Source organism: Triturus cristatus, chromosome 4_2, assembly GCF_964204655.1.
Source record: "Triturus cristatus chromosome 4_2, aTriCri1.1, whole genome shotgun sequence".
Lineage (NCBI taxonomy): Eukaryota > Metazoa > Chordata > Amphibia > Caudata > Salamandridae > Triturus > Triturus cristatus.
In genome coordinates, this window is record NC_140586.1 from 322565248 (window position 1) to 322588093 (window position 22846).

At 44.7% G+C, this 22846-nt stretch overlaps 1 protein-coding gene across 5 annotated transcripts in view; it reads right to left on the bottom strand.

Moving 5' to 3' along the window:
- Positions 1–22846, bottom strand: part of PRG4 (proteoglycan 4) — a 331309-nt gene that overhangs the window by 204312 nt on the left and 104151 nt on the right. For 4 of the 5 annotated variants that reach the window (XM_085601686.1, XM_085601685.1, XM_085601684.1 and 1 more), the window contains exon 8: positions 9787–9942. In XM_085601686.1, the coding sequence (XP_085457812.1) occupies positions 9787–9942 (156 nt within the window). The remainder of the gene's footprint in view (positions 1–9786; positions 9943–22846) is intronic. The other variant, XM_085601683.1, reaches the window with a different exon arrangement.

Consider the following 22846-nt stretch of genomic DNA (forward strand, 5'->3'; position numbering starts at 1 on the left):
GGAGGAGAGTGACTCTTTTGGTGCAGTAGGGTGCAGAGCAGCAGAAGTGATAGACTTACAGTTGCCTACGCAGGAAAACAAAGCCAATTTATTGACTGAAATTCTTCAACCAGTCTAACTTCCTCTTTGCCACAATTACCATTGCACAAGCCTCTTTTGGACACTCTGATGGCCACTTGGTCTAGCCATGTTCAGCCCCTGGACAGCTGACCTGTGGCTGGATGGAAAAGAGTAGTCTCTGGTGACCCTGACTTTTTGATGAAACAGCCAACGACTGTAAGCCTTGTGGTACAGGCATCCACAAGTAAAGTCAATCCAATTGCTTTTCCTACAAACCCTCTGAAAAGGGACTCAAAATGTATCTATGTCTTTGCAAAGAAAGTGTTTTCTTCAGCTAAAGCCAGGTTTATGTTCCTTAAATGCAGTGTGACTTCCGCGTGATATACACATGCCTCATGGGACATGGCCAGTAAGATCATGCTGGTCATTCTGGCAACCGCTGGCACTCACTGGCTCAAATGATACAAGATGGACAGGACTCAGAAAATAATGTGTTGCCTGCAGATCTGTACACCACCTTCTGGATAGGCTGTACTATTGGCACCAGTGTAGCAATCAGAATGCACACCAGGAGTTGATTAATGGAGTTTTCAAGGGACGTCCAAGCGTTATTTATGGATATCCTCTTTAATCGATCTAAATTGCTCGGAGACAAGGCTGACTTTGAGCTCTGGTGATTAAAAGATAGTCATACACAGCCCGATCGTTGGGGTTATCGTCCCCAGCCAGACATTTTCACCAGCAGTACAGAACGTTTAGGGGCTATTCCAGAGGTCTAGTTCACTGGCAGCACTAACCTTCTCAGTAGGTGCCTCAACATGCGCGGAGGACATGATGGCAACCAAGGTCGATCACATAAGCAGGGGCAGCAATCCTCCAACCCTTCTTTCCCTGTTGCAGGGGCACCCAAGCCCCTCTGGATTTACCTCCATGACCAGCCAGTTGGGGACAGGATAAGCTATTTCCTCCCCAACTGCAGATCCATCACGTTAAACTGATGGGTCTTACAAATTGTTCAAAAGGGCTACACCCTACCTTTCATTCAATCCCCATCTCTTACCCTCCACCAGAGTGATTTTCAGCAGACCATGGTGCTATCTTGATGCAGGAAGTAAATATCCTGCTTGTCAAAGGTGCCATTGAGCGGGTGCCATACTCAGAAAGGGGTGAAGGGTGCTATTTTCACAGAACTTCCTCATCCAGGACGGAATCTTCAGGCCTATACTGAACCTATGGCCATAGAATACCTTTCTAAATAAGGACACATTCAAAATGCTTACTCAAAATCATTTCTGCCCTGCATCCTGGGGTCTTGATGGTGTCCCAGGACCTGCTGTGCGTATATTTTCATGTACACATCCTGGAGTTCCACAGACATTACCTGCGGCTCGAAGTGGGGTGTAAACATTTTCAATTCACTGTGCTACCCTTTTGCCTTACTTAGGCTCTTCAAGTGATTAAAGAAGTGATGGCGGTGGTAGCAGCTCATCTTCAGAGGTATTTCTGCACCTCGATTACTGCTCATGTCATTCATGCACAGACCACCTCCAGGCAATGACTAAGCTCTTGAGCTCCTTGAATGTCCCAACAACAAGCGAAATTCCCACTTGAACCCTACGTAGGGGATACCCTTCATAGTGACTCCCCTAGACAAACCCTTTCCACTTCTGCAGCGAGTCTGGAACATTCTAGACATGTACAGCTTTGTCAAGGTAGTTTTGAGTCATCTTGGGCTCATGCCCTTGTGCATCCTGCCCGTGAAATATGCCAGATGGCACAAACAGACCCTGCGATAGGACATGAGGTTTCAATTGGCCCAGCACTAGAGTTTCAAGTTAGATTTTGGAACATTATCACCTGCAATTTGTTGGAAGTGCTTCAGGTCTTGGGGAGAGGAAGGAGAAAGATTGAGAATCTTACATCAACGTACAGGGGTGGTAGTTATGTGTGGCTCAGTGTTTTCTGGGGTGGTATGAAGTCACCACTGAGCCATATGATGGCACCTATTGGCACATGGGGTGCGCTGCTGGCAAAAATCTTTATATCCAGTCTGGCACCAGGGAGTATTCTAAAAGTGAGGAATCAGCTGTATCCACCAGAAAGAACATAACTGAAGGTGCGTACGTTGTTTGTTAGGTATATAGGTCCATACCACTACCAAAGAAGTATGAATACAACACAATTATCTTTCCAGTCACATTACCTAAATATTGCATCATCATGTGTATACTGTTCACATTCAATTGCTTCATCAGCAAGCTTATCACTGCTCATTTCATGTACACTGCACAATAATAGATTCTATTCTTTTTTCAAACTTTGTTTATTGTTATTTAAAGTAGAATTGTATGCAACCATTTCTTCTCAGTAAACAATTTGCAAGTGTCATAACAACAATGTGCAGACAACATAATTGGCTCAGGTAGGTACTGTGTAGGTAAGTTATGCTTCTGCAGACAGTGTCAGAGTGTGCATAATGGATGTTACAGATACACAAAGCCTACATCGTTGCAGCTGGTGGGTTCTCTGGGTCTGGCTCTTTCCAAGCGCCCCGCCATTTCTTCTCACTTGTGGTCGCATGGTGCAGAGCAGTGTGCACATACAAAAGCCAGCCCATCCCAGCAGGCAATAGAAAGAACCAATGGGCATAGTAACATTCCCAAACTACTGTCTCCAGGGAACTGTGACATATAGCTATGGGTACATAAGTGTGGATGAGGTACCTAGGGTATTTTACACCTGGGGGTCAGGGTTTCATCATATATCAGCCCAATCAGCAGCGGCTTCTGGTAGGAGTCTTATGCCCTAGGGCCACAGTGGTGAATGGTGGAGTCGTTGAGTGATAACGGTGTTGTCGCTTTCCTCAAGCAGCCACAGCCTCTGTCCCATTGTCCTCAACCAATATCCATCTCCATCTCACCCGGTGTGAAGAGTTCTCCAGTGCTGTGCTCCCCCTCATCTGTGGGTATCTCCCCTGCCTCCATCACCTCTGCCCACAGTCCCAGTATGGGTCACCTGCACACCCCTCCTGCCTCTTCTCTCAGCTACCCTGGCCCATGCGGTCACATCTTTTACCTCTACCCCAACCGCAGGGCCCACTCTAGACATCCAGGTCATCGATATTCTCCTTTTTGCCAGAGCAAGGGCTAGAACCTGAATGCTGTTGCCCACCTGCTGGGTCTAGAAAATGCCCCCAAGAGGCAAATTTCTACAGTACATGTCAGTTTATGGTTGAGTGCTTTCTTCAGCCTGCTCAGCATGTCTATTCAGTAAAGTGTATTAAAGGTTTGCCATGGAGGAGGCCAACAGGCGACAGTGCAGGGGTGTAAAGCAGTTTCCCCCCAGTTTGTCGGACACATCTGTGCCAGCAGTTGGACGGGGCAGCCAGTAGCAGTCCGGGTCACGAGATCCTCACGGTTGACGGAGCAGTTTGGCCAGCAGGGCCCTCTGATTAGGGTCTAGACCAATGGGGCCAAGCTCTTCCTGAAGAGCGCCATATAAACAGTGGGTGATCTACTGCAGCTGAACCTCCGAGCTCAAAGTCTGCGGCTCCCAGCCTACCAACACTAGGCGGGCCTCCAAGGGTGGACAAGGACATTCTTTGGCAGCCCCCACCCCAAGTCAACTCTCTAAGAAGGAATTCTAGTTGTCATAACCAAGACTCTGGCACGCTAACAGGTTGGTTTATAAAGTAGTAAAGTAACCTCGTGAGCATCACCATTTTCGAGATTGCTATATGCGGTATGGGTGGTAGGTTGAGCGATCTCGAGAAGGGAACGCATGTATTTAGTGAGCGAAAGGCCCCTCCGAGATTGCTTTCTTGCAGATCCTCCAACTTGTTGTATATATGGACTCCCATATATTTAAAGTTGTATGGAGCCCAGGTCTGCGGCATCCTGGTCGCCAACACATTGCTAAATATTTTAAAGTCCAAGTTTAGCATGGAAAGAGGGCAGAACGCTGCTGGTGTAGTGTCTGGAGACTTGGACTTGGGAAACGGGATTACCAGGGCCTCCTGTGTCGAGGCTAGCAAGGTCCCGGTTTTATCAACTCAGCGTACGCTGCTGCCAGCTTAGTAGCCCGCACCTCTGAATAGGCTATATAAAACTCTCCGGTTAGCCCCTCAGGTCCCCGAGTTTTGCACAAGGCCATTACCTTACTGGCACTTTTATTTTTCTGGAGTATCTCTGGGCCCATCAAGCCCTGCAGTTCCCAGGGTTTCTGAGGCAGAGTTTAGAGTGGGAGTTGCTCTAGATAGGCACTCACTGTCCTGACCGCGATCACGGTCAGGTGCTGTTACAGTTCTACATAATAGCCTCTAAAGGCTGCATTAATGGTTTTGGGTGGATATAGCGTTCTACCATCCGATGCCAGTAGGTGAGTAATAGGTGCATGCCTGGTCTCTGGCATATTAACCGAGGCCAGCAGTCTCCCAGCTCTCCTCTCCTCCTCATACGCCATGTTAACATATTCCTTGTGTGCCATCGCAGGTGTTCCAATGACACATTATACTGTATTTTTTGTAGCCTGTAACTGTGTGTGTGTGTGTGTGTGTGTGTGTGTCTGGGTCAAAAAACTAACAGAAGGTCTTAAGTCCAAACATACAGACAGAACAGTCACTAGATGCCGTGAACAAAGCGAGAGTCTCTACAAATGGTTGGTATATCATATATATATTTTTTGAGTCCTCAAGAGTTGTTATATACACTGAGCCAGGAGACTGTTCTAGCTTGGGATTATTTGGTCGGGCAGCCAAGAGGGCCAGCTGGCTCGCTGCTATGGGCCCAGACCTCGATCCCTTAGAGTCTCAAATGACGAAGCTCCGCCAATAAGGGTGGGCTGATGGACTCTTTATCTCTGGCCTGGTGATATACCAACCATTTGTAGAGACTCTCGCTTTGTTCAGAGCATCTAGTGACTGTTCTGTCTGTATGTTTGGACTTAAGACCTTCTGTTAGTTTTTTGTATTTGTTGGGGATTGAAGGTGTTATGGTCCTTAAAACTTCCCCTTTGGACCCTTATATACATTGTGTGTTTAACTGTGTGTCTGGGTCACCATTCATTTTGGTGTCTAGGGTGCGTGGGCATCATCCTAGGCTTGCATTTTTTCCATCTCCCTCCTTACACTCACAGACCACTCAAGACAGTGTCCCCGGATCACCACCTTGAAAGCCTCCTTCGACTAAACAATCAGACACTGTGCCATGGTTAAGTTCAAAATAACCCGCAATGGACTCCCGCAATGATTCCCTGCAGGGGTCATCAGTGAGGGCCACTGTGTTCAGCCACCACATGGGTATATACAGGCATTTGTCCCCCGATTGGAAGGCCATCAATAATGGGCTATGGTCTGAGAATGTGCGGCCTCTGTATTCCGTCTGAGACATGTATTGACTCAGGTAGCTCATGTAGACATATTGATCATGGCGGGTGTATAATTGGTACATGTGTGAGTATCAGGAGTAGTCCCTCGTATCGCCATGTTGTGTCCTCCAGAAACCTTCAAGTCCCTAAACCTGCAGCCAGTCCTGGAAGCCCACAGCTACCTTATGGGCTGCTGCCCCAGGCAATGGTGGGTAGAACGATCAAGAGACATGTCTAGCACGCAGTTAAAATCCCCACCTATGATCAAAGGGTGATCATTGAGGTGACTCAGTGGAGTGGAGAGTGAGTGCAAAAATGTGACTTGGTCCAGGTTCGGTACGTATACACTCCTCAGTGTAACCTGCCTACCATATTGCCTGCCCATTACCAACACGTAGCATTCCTCCTCATTTCCAATGCGGACTCCTTGCCGGTTATTAAAAAACTCTCTTTCTCCTCATCTGTCCGCCCAGTGCCTTGACATCCTCGGGTATAAGCACGCTCTATAAATATTATCCTATCCTATCTTCTCAAAGGGTACCCCCACCTTCACCCACAGGAGTTAGTGGAGTGTGGTGTTGCAAACACTTGCCCTCTCCAACTGTGCTGCAAGCGCTCAACCTCTACCCCCAGAAGGTAGGTTTCCTGGAGCATAGCGATGTACACTCTACTACACCTGAGATATCTGTGTATGTTGTGTCGCTTAGCCGCAGACCCCGTTCCTCGTATGTTCCATGTCAGGAGTGTGAGACCAGGGTGTGAGCTAGCAGTAGGGTGGATCTTCTGGAGTTCACCCTAACGGTGCCTCTCGGTCTCCCCCTCTATGTACCCACAGCTCCCATTTCAGCATGCATGACAGTTTCTGAGACAGAAAACAAACAGGCCATCCCCAAACACCCATTCACACAGCAAGTCCACCAATGGCTGTCCACCCAACTGTAAGAACAAAACTGTAGTACAATCATAGTTCCACTCAGCCTTTTATATTAGCCCAGTGATGTGGGGCAGGCGTGCATGTGAGGATCGGTTCTGCACCGACCCAAATGTGGATCGACAGCCCTTAGGTACATCCTGTTATGCAGTGCAGATCAAAGTCCCCAACCCATGCAGGGGGGAAGCCCCCAGAAAGTCCAGGTGATCAGTCCATGCCGCCAGCTACCATGTGTCTCAGCCTGCCACAGCACCAGCTCTTTGGGTAAGCATTGCGTTCCAGCTTGTCTCCCTATCCATCATCTGCACAAGGGTATGTAAAGAGTAGGGCACTTTTAAGTGAGAAGGCAGCCCCAGATGTAGTCCAACAGGGTACCTTGGTCGCCAGGCTTCCCATACATATAGGAGGTTCTCTGGGATCCGCGAGGTGATGATTAGGAGGCCGCTGCCTTACAGTATCGAGTCGTCAGAGTCCGATAGTCCTGAGCATTGTTCCGGGGATTCACTTCTGTCAGAGTCAGTGGATTTTTGCACGGTAATCTCCGTTCCTCCCAGGAGTGCTGCAGCCTTGTCCTTGTCCATCTGGGACCTGGTCGGTTTTACTAGCACCCATTTCCGGGAGGCACAGCAGGTGCGTTTCCTAGACCTGTGCCTAGCATCTGCATCTGCAGCCCAGTCTGCTGATGGGCTGCCCCCAGTCTATAGGGTTCCAGCCAGTTCCAGGTCTCCATCGGGTAGGCATAGAAGTGGGTAGCACCATCCAGTAGGATTTTAAGCTGTGCTGGTAATAATAGAAAGTATTGCAGTCCCTCCTCACATAGAGCCCTTTTTACCTCCAGGAAGGAGGCTCTCTTGACCTGCACTGCCGTCGTGAAATCCGGTAAAAAGGACACCCTACTGTTCCCCACTAGGAGGGGGCCTTTTGCGCACGCCCGTCGTAGAGGTATATCTCTGTCCTTGTAATGTGGCAGTTTAGCCACGACCGGCCTAGGCGGACTATCCAGCAGGCGGGCAGATCTGAACACAATGCGCTTATTCCAGAGCAGAGAAAGGGGCCAACTGTATTGAGGCCACCTCCATTCTTAACCAATGCTCACCTCCCACTGCCCCTTTGGGGAGGCCTACAATACATATGGTATTACTGTGGGTGTACACCTCAGCATCCTTAGTGCTGTGTTCCAGTATGCGCACCCTGTCATCCAGTTCAGCCACCTGCAATTTTAGAGACTGTTGACCGGTCGAAGTTCATTAATTTGTGCTTTGGCTCCCTTCACCCTCTCAGTGAATTTATGGTGGTCCGTATGTAGTAGCTCCCACTCTGCAGACACTGTGCTGATATCACATTGGAGGGTGTCCTTGGTGTCCACAATAGCCTCAAAAATCATGTCCAGTTCGAGCTGTAGGGAAGGTGACAGAGATTCCAGCATCTCCTCATCTGGGTCAACACTCTGAGTTGGTTCATTATGGGCAGTCTGTGATCCTCTCTCTCTGGTCTCTGATTTGCTCATAGCTGTGGCGCTGCAGGGAAAGAAGATGATGCCAGGTCCCCCCACAGGTGATTAATGTCTCAGCAGGCCTTAAGCACCCTGCCCAGTACTCCAGCTCAGGGCCTTGCCTGTAGAAATGCAGGTCTCATTCTGTTGCACCCCCTGAGTCCAGTCAGCGCGTCTCCTCCAGGAGTCTCAGTGCCTGTGGCCTGCCTTCCACCATTTCGCACCTCCTTCACATGGTATTCCCGGTTTGTAGTCCAATAGAAGCAACGGGGGTGGGGGAGTTGTGGGGCAGCACTCAATACATCGTTTTTTATGGTGGCCTGCACTGCATGGCAATTCCTGCAGTCCCTGGGTCCGTTGCTCTGTGCCTCTTCTGGCCAAACCACTTGTTGTCCAGACCCTGGCTTGAGCCTGGTAGTCTCTCTCTAGGGTCACCTTTTTGCTTTTTATTGTGATACCTCCGGGGTGCTGTGTTTCAGTGATGCCTCTCCATGCCACTGCAGGGCCCGGGTTGAACACCCCAACGTTCGAGCAGTTGGGGTGCCGACCCCCCTACGGTGCCCAGTGTTCCCACTTAAGTGCCGGCCAGGGCTCTCACTCTGGACACTTATCCATGTCCTGGTTCTTCGCCTCATGCCACCTCTCACATGTGCTCTTCGCAGCTGGTAATGCTCTTCCCAGTCGCTGGGGATGTTGGGCATGGAGGCCACCCTTGCTATACCCCAGCTCTCCTCAGAGCATCTGTGGGCACAGTGCTGGGCCCCCATCTTCTGTTTCCTGCATGTGGCCTGCTGTCCGCTTGCCATCTCGAACCGCCGCTTCCATTTTTCTTGCCCGGTCGTTGCCTCTCATATCACCGTGGCTCTGGCAGATTGCTTCATTGATTTTCGCCACTGGGTCTTCTCCCCCCTTGGCGTCCAGGTAGTGTGACTGATGCCACCCATGGCTAATGGCACCCCTGGGTGCTGGATTGTGAGGATCTTTGCCAGGCCAATGCAGAGCAGTGCGCTCAAGCATCCGCCATCTTGGCTGGCGAGCCACGCCTTCCCAACAGCATATTTTATTCTTAATAACATCCTACACTTTAACTATTAACAGACCTTGGGTCTTATTATGAGTAGCCTGGTAATCATCATTCAGATAGTGGCAAAAGTTACGAGACAAATTGAGATTATGAGTGATAGAAACACACCATGTCTGCCTTGTTTTTCCACCGGGGCATTTTTTCACCAACCGCAACCATTATGTACGGGATTAAAGCAGGCTGAAAATCACAGAAATTTGCACTTTGAGACAGATTCTTCTGGTTATTCCCTAATTCACAAGGTCTAACTTGCAATGGCCTGGTAATTCCACAGAATTGAGAAATACCAATTCTTCCAGTATTGGTAATACTGGCTATGAAATTCTAGCATCAGTAAACTCTATGTACTTGAAAAGAACGCACTGGTGTGTTCATTAACACTATGGCAATTAATGTTGGATTCATGTGACCTACAGTTAGATCAAGAGAATTTTTGGCAATGTGCGTGAGTGTAAAACTGTAGATTTGCTTTAGGAGGTAAGGGGATTTGTACATTGTGGAGATGACCTAACATGGATGTATGGCATACCCATCTAATGTGATCTGGTGTTTTAAATGCTAGTCCTATTCTCTGTCATATCTAACTTATCTACAAATCAACTAGAGGGTCAGCAAAGATGATCTAGGCTAAAAGTTAGTGGCATTTGAAAAAAGAGATTATGCTAACAACTGAGCATATCTATATCAAGCATGATGATGCTTTCTATAAAAAGACATCTGTGCTCAGTGAGCATGTTACCCCATTGCTGTCTAAAAAATAATGATTATTCATATGTTCATTACCCATGAGACACAGTATTTTGTGATGAGTCCTCCACATTCTTAATTATTGCTACTTTGCATTAATCTCAATACCTGGTAAATCCTCTGCTGATTCGATTGATTTTCCGTCTGGTTTCTTCTTTGGCGATTTCAGTAAAGGTTTTTTCAAAAGCTTGCTGTTAGCTGGAGGTGATGATGGTGACGATGAAGGCAACGATAAGGAAGAAGACAATGGGTTCGTTAAGTCTTCTGAAATAAAGTGCAATATGCAATTTAAAGTGTGGTTTTCCAACTAGTAAACATTGTTGTAGTGATGATTCACACAGTGGCTGTATTCATAGGTGGCAAGAGTGTGATGAGCAGACTAGATATCAATCATTACATTTTTCAAAATGTGAATTTTGATAAGACTGTTCTGGGACATATTCAATAACAATTTTAAAAAGGGTGAATTGTGACACATTCAGTCCTGTTTCTGTTTTTTAATTAGATTGTTTAGAAAATACGAGCCCACTCTTAAGAAAAGTCGGCAGCCACCATAGATAATGAAGTTCTGCTTTTCCACATTCACTCGTACTTGTTCATGATAAGTATTATTTATTTAATATTTAATTCCCACTGATAAGGATCAGCACAAATTCATACCCGGCAATTTTTCCTTTAGATTTATCTCAGCTCTAGGTTTTTTCTTCTTTGGAGACGTGGATGTAACGTTTTTGGGAGTTTTTTTCACCTGAAGAAGGTGATGAAGAAGGCAATGATGACCCCTCTAAATCATTTAAAGGAAAATAACATAGTCTTTCCCACCCCCATCAATCATTATTAGGTTTCATATAGTGATTGAAAAGTGAGCCCATCTATTCACTGTGTTATGAGTGGCCAATTAATCCTTTATGCCACAAAAGAGAGTGCAGAGATGGAGAACAAACATATATAAAGATTGTAACGATGAATACTGAGGCTCAGATATGTTTACATTTCATTCAAAAAGATCACTGTCAGTTCTGAGAAGATCCCACATGAAACCATAATCTTCTAGAATACCTTGAGGAAATCTTTCATTGAATGCATAATACTTTTGTTTCAGTGTGCTATATTCATATCCTAACATATCATATTAAATCATATCATATCGTATCATATCATATTATATATAAAATTGCATAGTATCATGTCATATCTTGATGATGTATTATTTCAGCCAGGGAATTAGGTTCTCCTTTGGTTCCCAACACTCTCAATCTACAATCAACAATGCCAGTCGAATTCTATAAGCAATCAGTCTTGTCGGTGTGGTCAGCCCATATTTTTTGCTTCCTGCTGGACTTTATATGTTCTCGTAAGAACTCTGTGCACTTTAATCCTGCCAATTAGTGATAACGTGTCTATCCTGAACCTTTAACTTTAAGCATGGTCAAATTGGCATATTCCTAACTGCTATATTTAACTTACCTTTAAGACCCTTGTAATTGGTACAAGATATACCTAATGCCTGGAAGTTAAATGCCACAAGTGGACTTCAGTACCTATTGTGCCATCCACTACAGTGGCAGTGCAAACATTGCTTGAGGTCTACCAGTGCAGCCTGACTGTAACAGTGAAACAACTGTTCTTCAACTTGTCAATGTAAACATTTTTGACAAGTCAAAACCTCACTTTTAAATTAAAAATAAATCACCCCTATACAGGCCTTGTAGTCCACAAGGCAGGGCACATGGTATATAAAAGTAGGACATGTAGAAAGTTTCTGTTAACATACCCTTAAAGTTGCTAGCACCTAAAAGCAATTTTTCATTATGGCAGGCTGAACTGTCCTATGTAGAAAAAACGAATACATATTAAAATCCTAATTCTGTATTCCGGGAATGGGATTAGCTAGAAAATCATTAAACAACAATTAAAAATCCAATTCAATGGTCAGGTGTTTAATAAATATTAAGAAATGCAACTTATCGAAAGTTACCTATGGTCTTTTTTCAAGATGCCTAACATGCAGATCATCGTCAGCATCATCTATTTTTTTTAGGGGAAACTCAACTTTGGGGGAAAATATTATTCTTTACAATAGAATGGTTGTGACCATTATTAGTTCTATGAACGGTTTATCACTTGTTGCCTGTGCATAACCAATTTTGTTTACAAAACAAAGTCACACCTGGTGACTCTTCCTCTGACAGTATCTGTTTTTTTCTTATTTGGTGATTCATTCAGAGGAACTTTTGTTCTTCAGGAAAAAAAAATATATTGGCCAGTTACAAATGTTGTCTACTAGATCCATATGCAGCATGTAGCCATTTGGACATCATACAAGTACAGAACATGAAAACGACAAAGACAGCTTGTGGTGTTCTGTATCTAAGTAATGATGTAATGATCTAAAATATGTGTATGCAGGCTAGCTTGGAATGGAGTGACATGAAGATTCTGTGGCAGTTGCTTGGGGATCTTGTTGTGGCTTGTGTCTCTGAATAAGGCACCTTAATGAAAGAAGATTAAACACTAGCAACTAGGATTTCTCACTCGATTTAACTTCTTTGTTTCACCAGATAAAATTGCACCACATGTCTCAAGACTACTGCTTTTGTTACATGATGTATGAGGAGCTTGTAAAAAAAAGGGAAAGAGTTTATCTGGTGCCAAAGTGTGAATCGGAATTTAAGTGTGTGAAGTCATGTTTAGAGGAAGCTCCAAGATTGAGAAGTTTTGATCCGAGAGATACATTTTATTTAATGATTAATTCAAGCTCAAAAGGATTGGGGGCTGTGCTTATGAAAGGCGGTAAACAACACAGTGGTGCAAGTTGATGACTGGCTGAAATTAAAATCTCGAAGGAAAGAGAGTAAGGTTTGGAAGTTCAATCTACCACTAAAAGTCAATAAATTGTTTAATAATGCTGTAAAAATGAGTAATCATAGAATTTGGAACTTGAACTGAGTAGCCAAATACTATACTGTGGGAAAAGATTCTCAATGTTCTCTCGAGACATGAGCTGATGAGTAAATTTGTGGGTAGACCGCAATGTGTCAGGAAAGTTCTTCTTCAGCTACAAGACGTTGTGGGAAATGATTCTCAATGTTCTCTCGAGATGTTCATAACTATCTACTGTCTAAAGACATTAGATACCATTAAATACCAGCAATGAGTTCAGCTGGAATCAATTAGAATTTTTCTTCCATCACACTGCATTTGACATAAATATTACTTAAATGACTGGCCCCATTAGATACAATTTGCAACTGTTCATCTGGAACCTAATCCATGGATAAAAAGTGAGATTGATTCCCTTTTCCAGCTAATTTTATCACAAATGTTGTATCCCACCAAGACCCCACTGTAATGTTTTAGATACCATGATTTTATGTGAAGAGTTTCAATTAATTAGTAAAAAAAGGAACTCATTTTAATCAAGAGGCTCATTTGCAAACTGTTTCAAAATGACCCTTCAACTAAAATCATTTTGGTAGAATTTACCTTTTTCTATTTCCCTTGACCTCACCCTTAAGATTAACACTAATATTTTACCCTAACTTTAACCCTATCTTTAACTCTAAACCATTCTGTGATCCTAATGTTAACCATAAACCTTTCCAATCTCTCACCCTAACCCCTGGTATGAAGGTCCCAGGGCAGGGAACTCAGGCAATGATCTGCATGCACACAAGAAAACTCTCTGCAGGTCAGAGTCAATTCAATTCAATTTATTTTCATAAGTTAATAAAAACCGTCACAATATGACCAGATCATACAAGATAAAAAAACCTTTGTAAAACATACTTTGTAGGTACTTGTCTATTTTGTCAGTTTCTGAAAAGTTCACTTTGTTATTTCAACGATATAAATTGTAAATTACTATCCTCTAATAATAATATAGATTATGCTGTAGTGACATTTGGTCATATTTGTGATGCACCATATCTGCCGTATCGATTTCAAGGTTCCAATTTATATACATATGTCATTTTAACATTAGTACTAAAGTGCTGGATAATAAAAATCATTTATTGGACTAAAACCATTTAACAAGTCTGGTGTTAATGTTTCATTATTTTTCTAAAGTAAAAATCGTCATTGACTCTCAACTAAGTTATTGTTAAAGTGTCATTGTGCGTGAACGTAACAAATTGGATATTTGTTTCTGTTTGTGAAAAGTACTGGAGTCCCAGGTTTTTTAAAAGAATCCTATTGCTATGCTGAGATGTCCTCTGTTTTTTTAAATTGCTGTGCTAACTCGCTATCTGGTGCTGACACTGTTTCCTTGATGATCTGTTTGAGTAGTCTGTCATGTAAATTTCAAGAATTTGAAGGATTTACAATTTATCTGCAGATCTGTAGAGGCTAGGCTCCTCATTATTGACGTTCGACAAGAACGAATCCCCCTCTCATTGAAGATGCATTTCAGCAGTGAGAGGTGTGCTTTCTTTAACGCGGGACATATGCAGATCAAATGCATGAAATCCTCTTTGAAGGCACCACATAGCCTGCATGTGTTAGGACCTTTGTATCTCCAGGATGGTTTGTCCGCTAAGGACGGCAGTACTCCTAGACGAATAGCCATTAACCTTGTCTATAGGTACACGGGATAAGTTAAAGAAAGATATGCTGCTGGTTGTAAAGTAAGATAAGTTTGTATTGTCATCCAGGCATGTGACCCCCGCTAAAATATATTCTGAATTTGTGCTGCTTTGTTACTCAATTTTAGCTCCCATAAGTTGTCTGTGTTTGTTTTTTCCAGTGATGACAATAAATACTTGTTGTAGCTAGAATTTGCATCATTTATCAGGGACTGCCATAGAGTGCTGACCAGAGGGCTCAACAGATTTTTTTGAATTTTGAGCCATGATTTGATAGTATGGTATTTCCTTGTTGTGTGTTGTTCTGCAGAATCGAGTACACGTGGGGGGATACCATTATGAATGTTTTGTCTTTGATCTGGAATTGTCAGAGGTACTGGATATTGCTGTAATATGCATTTTGTGAGAAGTTTGCCCCACAGTTCAAATTGAACCTTTACACTATTAATTTGGTTGACTATTTCCTCCAACTTCCATTATAGGGTTTTCTCTGGGTGGCTATAGTATTCATTAGGCAGGATCCTAACTGACAATAAATCTATTGTTTTAATATGGCACAGTATAGGTATCTCGGCTATCAGTATCATTATATTTCTTCTATTTAGTATGTCCTGCTGACCTCTTGACTCGTATTGGGGAGTTAAAATGATTTGCCAGATGTCACTTTCCGTAGCGGGCAGGTGGGAACAAAGTTCTTTAGAATTATGTGATGTTTCCCTCATAAAGTCCAGCGTTTGCATTCTGTTTTTAGTTCTCCCTATATTATTTGTGCTAGTTCCTCTCGGTTTGCTGCTGTCGGCCAGAGGTGAGGTGATGTTTGTGATATTGCTTACCCGCAGAGTTACTTCCTAATAAGGGGCATGTGATCAAGATAGTCCTATCTACCGGGGCTGTTGTTACTGTACGTTTGTGTTTTTTATGTTATTATTTGAGGAGACCATTGGTATTGTTAAAACAGCTACTGAATTGTTGTTTGTGGACGTGGCCCTATCCAAATTGTTAAGGCTTAAACAGTTTCTATTGGATATATTTGATTTATCAAGTTGTTGGATATTTTCTGGATTATTTGTATTGTTTGATGCGATTTCTTCTACCGTATCTTGATTGTCGGAGGTTTTTGTCTCCAGTTGTCATATATCCAAATGTTCCCTTATGATCACTGTTTTGAGCTGTGATTTCGGTATCTTAAAAGGGGGAATTTGTTGGCATGAATCTTGCTTACTTTTTTCTTTCTGGCTTATCTTCGCTGCATATCAGCTGCCCTTAATTAAGACCATGTCAGTAGTTCTCGCACTGATCCGTCAGGTGGCGCAAGATATGAAACTTTTATAGGGGCCTTTAAGGGCCTTGTTGCTGGGGGAAGTTGATGTTTCTTTGTAAAAGTGAACATTGGCTGTAGGTTCTTTCTATGTTCACTTTTTTGCACTAGACAATTAGCATTTCTTCTTGCCTTCCTAGCATAATACTGGCGATCTGAGTTGCGAGGATATTTATGAGATCTATCCGGAGGTCCAGTTTATCTGATTGCATGTTTAATACTGAAATGGACGATTGTAGAATATTTAATAAGGAGGAGTGTAGAAATGAAATGCTCTCTGTATTATTTTGATCATAATGCTCCTTGAAATTATGAGTTTCATGCACTCCAACATTGTTATTATTCTGCTGTACTGAGTATTTACTTGAGTGTTTCCAAGTTTGAGTGCCAGATTGATCCTGCATTGGACTAGGGTCGTTATCAGTTTTGGAGTGTTTTTTTGAGTCAATGTGAGTTTGCGTTAAGGAGTGACTAGGAATTTCTATTATAAAGGAGAATACCACATTTATATATTTGCAAGTCCATTCCATTTTATTTTCTTATTTCTTTTCACCAGGCGAAAGGCAAATCAACGCGTTTCGGTCTACACAGACCTTGATCTTGATAATGACTACGATGTTTAGACCAGCCAACTAAATACATTGTAGCTAAAGTTAGATAATGTCCTGTTTACAAAAACAACGCAAAGCATTTTGGGAGATGTAGTGAGCCTTTTCAACACTTGATTTTTTTCAAATTTTTGGTCATTGCCAAATGAAAAAATAGGATTGAAAATAACTAAAAACCAAACTAAGTAAATTAAATAACATGATGAAGTGCAAAGATTGAAATAGACACAGATTATTTTGTTCTTCCTGATCCTTAACACTATTTTATAGTTCGATTGATTTACAATTTTATCCATTGATAAGTTCTTTGATATAACTTTTGACAACGAGTTTAGCCCTCCAGTGGAGCAAATTTATTTCCTTGGAACTTGCAAAATTGACTGCAGCTGGGCTCTGCCGCGGGGTTCCGCACCGTCAGAGAGCGCCTGAAATCCAACACAACTGAGCCAGCAGAGGAAAAAAAGAAAAGAAAAAAAAAAATATATATATATACTTTTTTTACAAACAAAAAGAAAGCTGCACATCCGAAAGCTCATATTATCATGTTCTTTAATGAGCAAACAGCATTGCACAAACACCACCAACGCACTTCAGCCACTGCGGCTTTGTCCGCGGTAGTCTTTTTTCAATTACAAGTGCATGCTACTGTCTTTTATACCCTCAGGGGCATTCTGGGACTCGTGGTTTTTATATTATATTGTTATTTCACCTTGTTGCAATTACTAATAGGAATACAAGTATTTCACTTTATTTCCTTTTCTTTTACCTTTCTTGAGGCAACAGAACTGCTGTATTTGTAATTCTTACATAAAGAGAGTGCACACATAAATCCAACTCGCCAACTGCTATTATTTTGAATAGTTCTATGTACCTCTTTCACATTTAATTATTTCCACATCCATCATTCCGTTTGTTGTAGCCTTGATTGGAAAAATAATAATTGCATGTGCTTTAAAAATTATGGAGGGATATTCTCAAGAACGTGTGATAATTATCGCAAAATTAGCTTAACGGAACTTTGCACATCGCTATTACTACAAAATAACACCGTGTTAATGTTGTATTCTTAACCCGGTAGCACCATGCGATAATCTCACGATAACGCGTCAAGTGACCGCGTTAAAATTAACGCGACACCGAAAAAACGCGAAACATGAATGCAAAAAAAGTTGCGATGTGGCCAATCGTTATACAAAAATCAGCGATAACCAGCGACAGGCCTGTAATTATCACGCGTCATGTGGGAAAATGCACTATAAAAGCAGAACAAAACAAAAGGCAAAAAAAATTAACTGCGTAACACCATGGATGCACCCGGACCGAGTGCAGAGGACAACGCGAGCCCCACAAGCTCCACAGATGACCATCAAGGAACCTCGGGGTTGGGGAAGGCCAAGGAGAAGAGGAAGAGAAAGACGCAGTTCAGTCCGCAGGAAAACAGGATCATCGTCACGGAGGTGATAGAACACTATCAACAACTGTTCGTCACCTCCAACGTGTCATTGGCAATAAAGACGCAAATATGGCAGACTATCTTGGACCATGTGAATGCAGTTGCAGCATTGAGGAGGACAATGGAAGAGGTCAAGAGGAGCTGGAATGATGTGAAGGGCAAAACCAAGAAGAAACTTGATGCCAACATGAAAGCAGCAACACTCATTGGAGGTGGGTGTCCAGTGGCACACCAGGAGCTGGATGACATGGAGAAAATGGTGGCCACAGTCATTAGTCGGAATACGGTGCCAGGAGTTGTGGATCCAGACACTGCTCAACATGACCTGACACAACATCAACAGGGTGAGTACCGACCAGGGACTGGGGGGACGGGGGGAGATGGGCACAATGGCACAGATGCACAATTAAGTAGAGAACACTGCACACCCACAATGACTCTGGATCATCTCCCTGATCCCCGTGGCACACTGCAGCACACATACAAACACCAAGTAGGCCCCTGTACCCCATGTTCCCAAAGGGGTCCCACCCCACACATCACACATAGGTAGCACTATCAATGTATGTATTTACATCTATTCACTTTCTTTTTGGTGTTGGTCTTAAAATTAAATGTAATTTGTGGGGAAAAAATTGTTACGTACAAGAAAGAATGAGATAAAGATTGACAGGGCATATGGAGTTTGGCACTAAGTCGAGAACATATTACATAAAATGAATGATTTACTGTGATTTATACCTAAGGTAAAAATAGTGTGAATGAACACTATTCATGAGGATGGCTTTAAGCATTAGACACTATGTCAAATGAAAAGTAAATAAGTAATGCGTGGACTGAATAGAAATGAATCTACATGGATTTAGTTTTATAAATGATTAGATCATCAATTTATATGACACTATGTCGAAAGAATGATTAATTCACATACAGACCAAATGGAACAGAATATGTACATATAGGTGCCGATTCCGATCCGTTAAAAAAATTTACCGTCCGACTCGTATCCGTATTTTTTTACGTATGAATCGTACAAGTCCCGTACAAACGGCGAAGTACGATTCGTACATGAAAAATACATACGAATTACCTCGGGAAAAGTCTGCGAGACATCCCCGGACAGTTTTACGTATGAGTCGTACAACTGAAGCTCGAGCGCACAAGTCCGATCCGTACCGGCTTCCCAAATACACTAGCGTATGGAAAACATCCTGTACGGAGCGAACTTTGCACGACCCCTACCCCGGGTACACTTGTGCCCGGGGTATGAGTCGTACAGCACGCCCCAGCCTCCCACCCAACCCGCGGACGTCCGCACCGTAAGCCCCACCCCGTATATATGGCGTGTACCCCCCACCCACGTATGTAAGGCACGTAACCCTCACCCCCCGTATGTATGGTGCGTGCACCCCACCCCCCTGTATGTATGCGCCGTACCCCAGCCCCATATGTACGCGCCATACCCCCTGCCCCGTATGTACGTGCCGTACCCCCAGCTCCCCCTGTATGTACGCGCCGTACCCCCAGCCCCGTATGTACGCGCCGTACCCCCAGCGCATAGCGCTGGGGGTACGGCACGTACATACTGGGCTGGGGGTACAGCGCATACATACGGGGCTGGGGGTACAGTGCGTACATTCGGAGGGCTGGGGGTACAGCGTGTACATACGGGGGGCTGGGGGTACGGCGCGTACATACGGGGGGCTGGGGGTATGGCACGTACATACGGGGCAGGGGGTATGGCGCGTACATACGGGGCTGGGGGTATGGCGCGTACTTACGGGGGCTGGGGGTACGGCGCGTACATACGGGGGGGCTGAGGGGGCTGGGGGTACGGCGCATTCATACGAGGGGCTGGGGGTACGGCACGTACATACGGTGGGGCTGGGGTTACGGCACGTACATACGGGGCTGGGGGTACGGCGCGTACATACGGGGCTGGGGGTACGGCGCGTACCGGGCCCCCTTTTCCTCGTGCATCGCGGCGTACTTAGCTTTTCCGGCACTTTTTGGCTCCCGTAAAAATATAGCTGTGCGGAGTGCTGTGGGTACGAATCGTACTTGCTGGTCCGTAAAACGCTGCCTGACTCCGTGCGGACGTCACATACGCGCTGTCCCGGATCGGAATTGTATGTATTTTTTAGCCGTACGGTGTTTTTTACGATTCGTACGGAAATGGTATTTCTGTACGAATCGTAGTTGCTGGTTTGTACGGTGGAATTCCCGGGTATGAGTCGTACGGAGAAAACGCTCCGTACGACCATTTGTAGCCGGGTTTTACAGGAACGGAATCGGCACCATAATGTTTGTATCTGACTAGCTTAAAATAGCCGCCAAAAACACCTGACTGGTGTATGGACATTTTGAATGAAGTCCTTTCTTTGTCTTAACTGTCAATAGTATATACGTAACTTTAACCCACACTTCAGTGTGTGAACAAGCCTGCTGTGACAGGCGAAACGCATAACTGAAATTAAAGGAGACCTGGTGATGAAAAAATAGCCCCTGTGTGATCGTCAAATTCATTAATTTGGGAGATATATATATATATATATATATATATATATATATATACACCTCCAAATGCTCACTCCCTTGTACGAAGTAGGCAGGACACAGCTCCAGGGATTAAAAAGTGGCTTTATTGAAGCAGTTGATGCGCACACAGGATGTCCATGAATCGCTGAGGCAGATGCGTTTCTGGCCATGACGGCTTTCATCAGTGCCGGAGTCATAGGTAGGGTTCAATTGCACAAGGAGATCTTTAAAACATTCTGTGACCACTCCCAGTGTAGCAGTTACTTGGCTCCTCCTTATGTACCAGGTGAGTACCTCCTCACGCAGCGTTTCCTGGCAGGTTGCATGCTGGAACATGTTGTTTTTCCGTGGAAATCTCATCAAGTGATGAAGCAAATCCAAAGCAAACAATGTTGCCCCCAAACTTGGCGAAATGCACCATATTCCGCCGCAGCTTGCCGAGGTGGGATTGTCCGGTTCATTCCACTCGTGTCCCCTTTATCAGGCAGTAAGATTACTCCTCCTCTCTCCCCCATGCAGAAAAGTAATACCTGAATGGCAATTACTCGCTTGGGCGGGGCTCTGCGATGCAATGTCATTGCGCCAAACAAAAGTTGTCGACTCCAGCAGAGCGCCGGAACGAGAGGGCGTGTCCTTTGCCGGTGTCGACAGTACCGGCTAAACATACACCTCCAAATGCTCACTCCCTTGTACGAAGTAGGCAGGACACAGCTCCAGGGATTAAAAAGTGGCTTTATTGAAGCAGTTGATGCGCACACAGGATGTCCATGAATCGCTGAGGCAGACGCGTTTCTGGCCATGACGGCTTTCATCAGTGCCGGAGTCATAGGTAGGGTTCAATTGCACAAGGAGATCTTTAAAACATTCTGTGACCACTCCCAGTGTAGCAGTTACTTGGCTCCTCCTTATGTACCAGGTGAGTACCTCCTCACGCAGCGTTTCCTGGCAGGTTGCAGGCTGGAACATGTTGTTTTTCCGTGGAAATCTCATCAAGTGATGAAGCGAATCCAAAGCAAACAATGTTGCCCCCAAACTTGGCGAAATGCACCATATTCCGCCGCAGCTTGCCGAGGTGGGATTGTCCGGTTCATTCCACTCGTGTCCCCTTTATCAGGCAGTAAGATTACTCCTCCTCTCTCCCCCATGCAGAAAAGTAATACCTGAATGGCAATTACTCGCTTGGGCGGGGCTCTGCGATGCAATGTCATTGCGCCAAACAAAAGTTGTCGACTCCAGCAGAGCGCCAGAACGAGAGGGCGTGTCCTTTGCTGGTGTCGACAGTACCGGCTAAACATACACCTCCAAATGCTCACTCCCTTGTACGAAGTAGGCAGGACACAGCTCCAGGAATTAAAAAGTGGCTTTATTGAAGCAGTTGATGCGCACACAGGATGTCCATGAATCGCTGAGGCAGACGCGTTTCTGGCCATGACGGCTTTCATCAGTGCCGGAGTCATAGGTAGGGTTCAATTGCACAAGGAGATCTTTAAAACATTCTGTGACCACTCCCAGTGTAGCAGTTACTTGGCTCCTCCTTATGTACCAGGTGAGTACCTCCTCACGCAGCGTTTCCTGGCAGGTTGCATGCTGGAACATGTTGTTTTTCCATGGAAATCTCATCAAGTGATGAAGCGAATCCAAAGCAAACAATGTTGCCCCCAAACTTGGCGAAATGCACCATATTCCGCCGCAGCTTGCCGAGGTGGGATTGTCCGGTTCATTCCACTCGTGTCCCCTTTATCAGGCAGTAAGATTACTCCTCCTCTCTCCCCCATGCAGAAAAGTAATACCTGAATGGCAATTACTCGCTTGGGCGGGGCTCTGCGATGCAATGTCATTGCGCCAAACAAAAGTTGTCGACTCCAGCAGAGCGCCGGAACGAGAGGGCGTGTCCTTTGCCGGTGTCGACAGTACCGGCTAAACATACACCTCCAAATGCTCACTCCCTTGTACGAAGTAGGCAGGACACAGCTCCAGGGATTAAAAAGTGGCTTTATTGAAGCAGTTGATGCGCACACAGGATGTCCATGAATCGCTGAGGCAGACGCGTTTCTGGCCATGACGGCTTTCATCAGTGCCGGAGTCATAGGTAGGGTTCAATTGCACAAGGAGATCTTTAAAACATTCTGTGACCACTCCCAGTGTAGCAGTTACTTGGCTCCTCCTTATGTACCAGGTGAGTACCTCCTCACGCAGCGTTTCCTGGCAGGTTGCATTCTGGTACATGTTGTTTTTCCGTGGAAATCTCATCAAGTGATGAAGCGAATCCAAAGCAAACAATGTTGCCCCCAAACTTGGCGAAATGCACCATATTCCGCCGCAGCTTGCCGAGGTGGGATTGTCCGGTTCATTCCACTCGTGTCCCCTTTATCAGGCAGTAAGATTACTCCTCCTCTCTCCCCCATGCAGAAAAGTAATACCTGAATGGCAATTACTCACTTGGGCGGGGCTCTGCGATGCAATGTCATTGCGCCAAACAAAAGTTGTCGACTCCAGCAGAGCGCCAGAACGAGAGGGCGTGTCCTTTGCCGGTGTCGACAGTACCGGCTAAACATACACCTCCAAATGCTCACTCCCTTGTACGAAGTAGGCAGGACACAGCTCCAGGGATTAAAAAGTGGCTTTATTGAAGCAGTTGATGCGCACACAGGATGTCCATGAATCG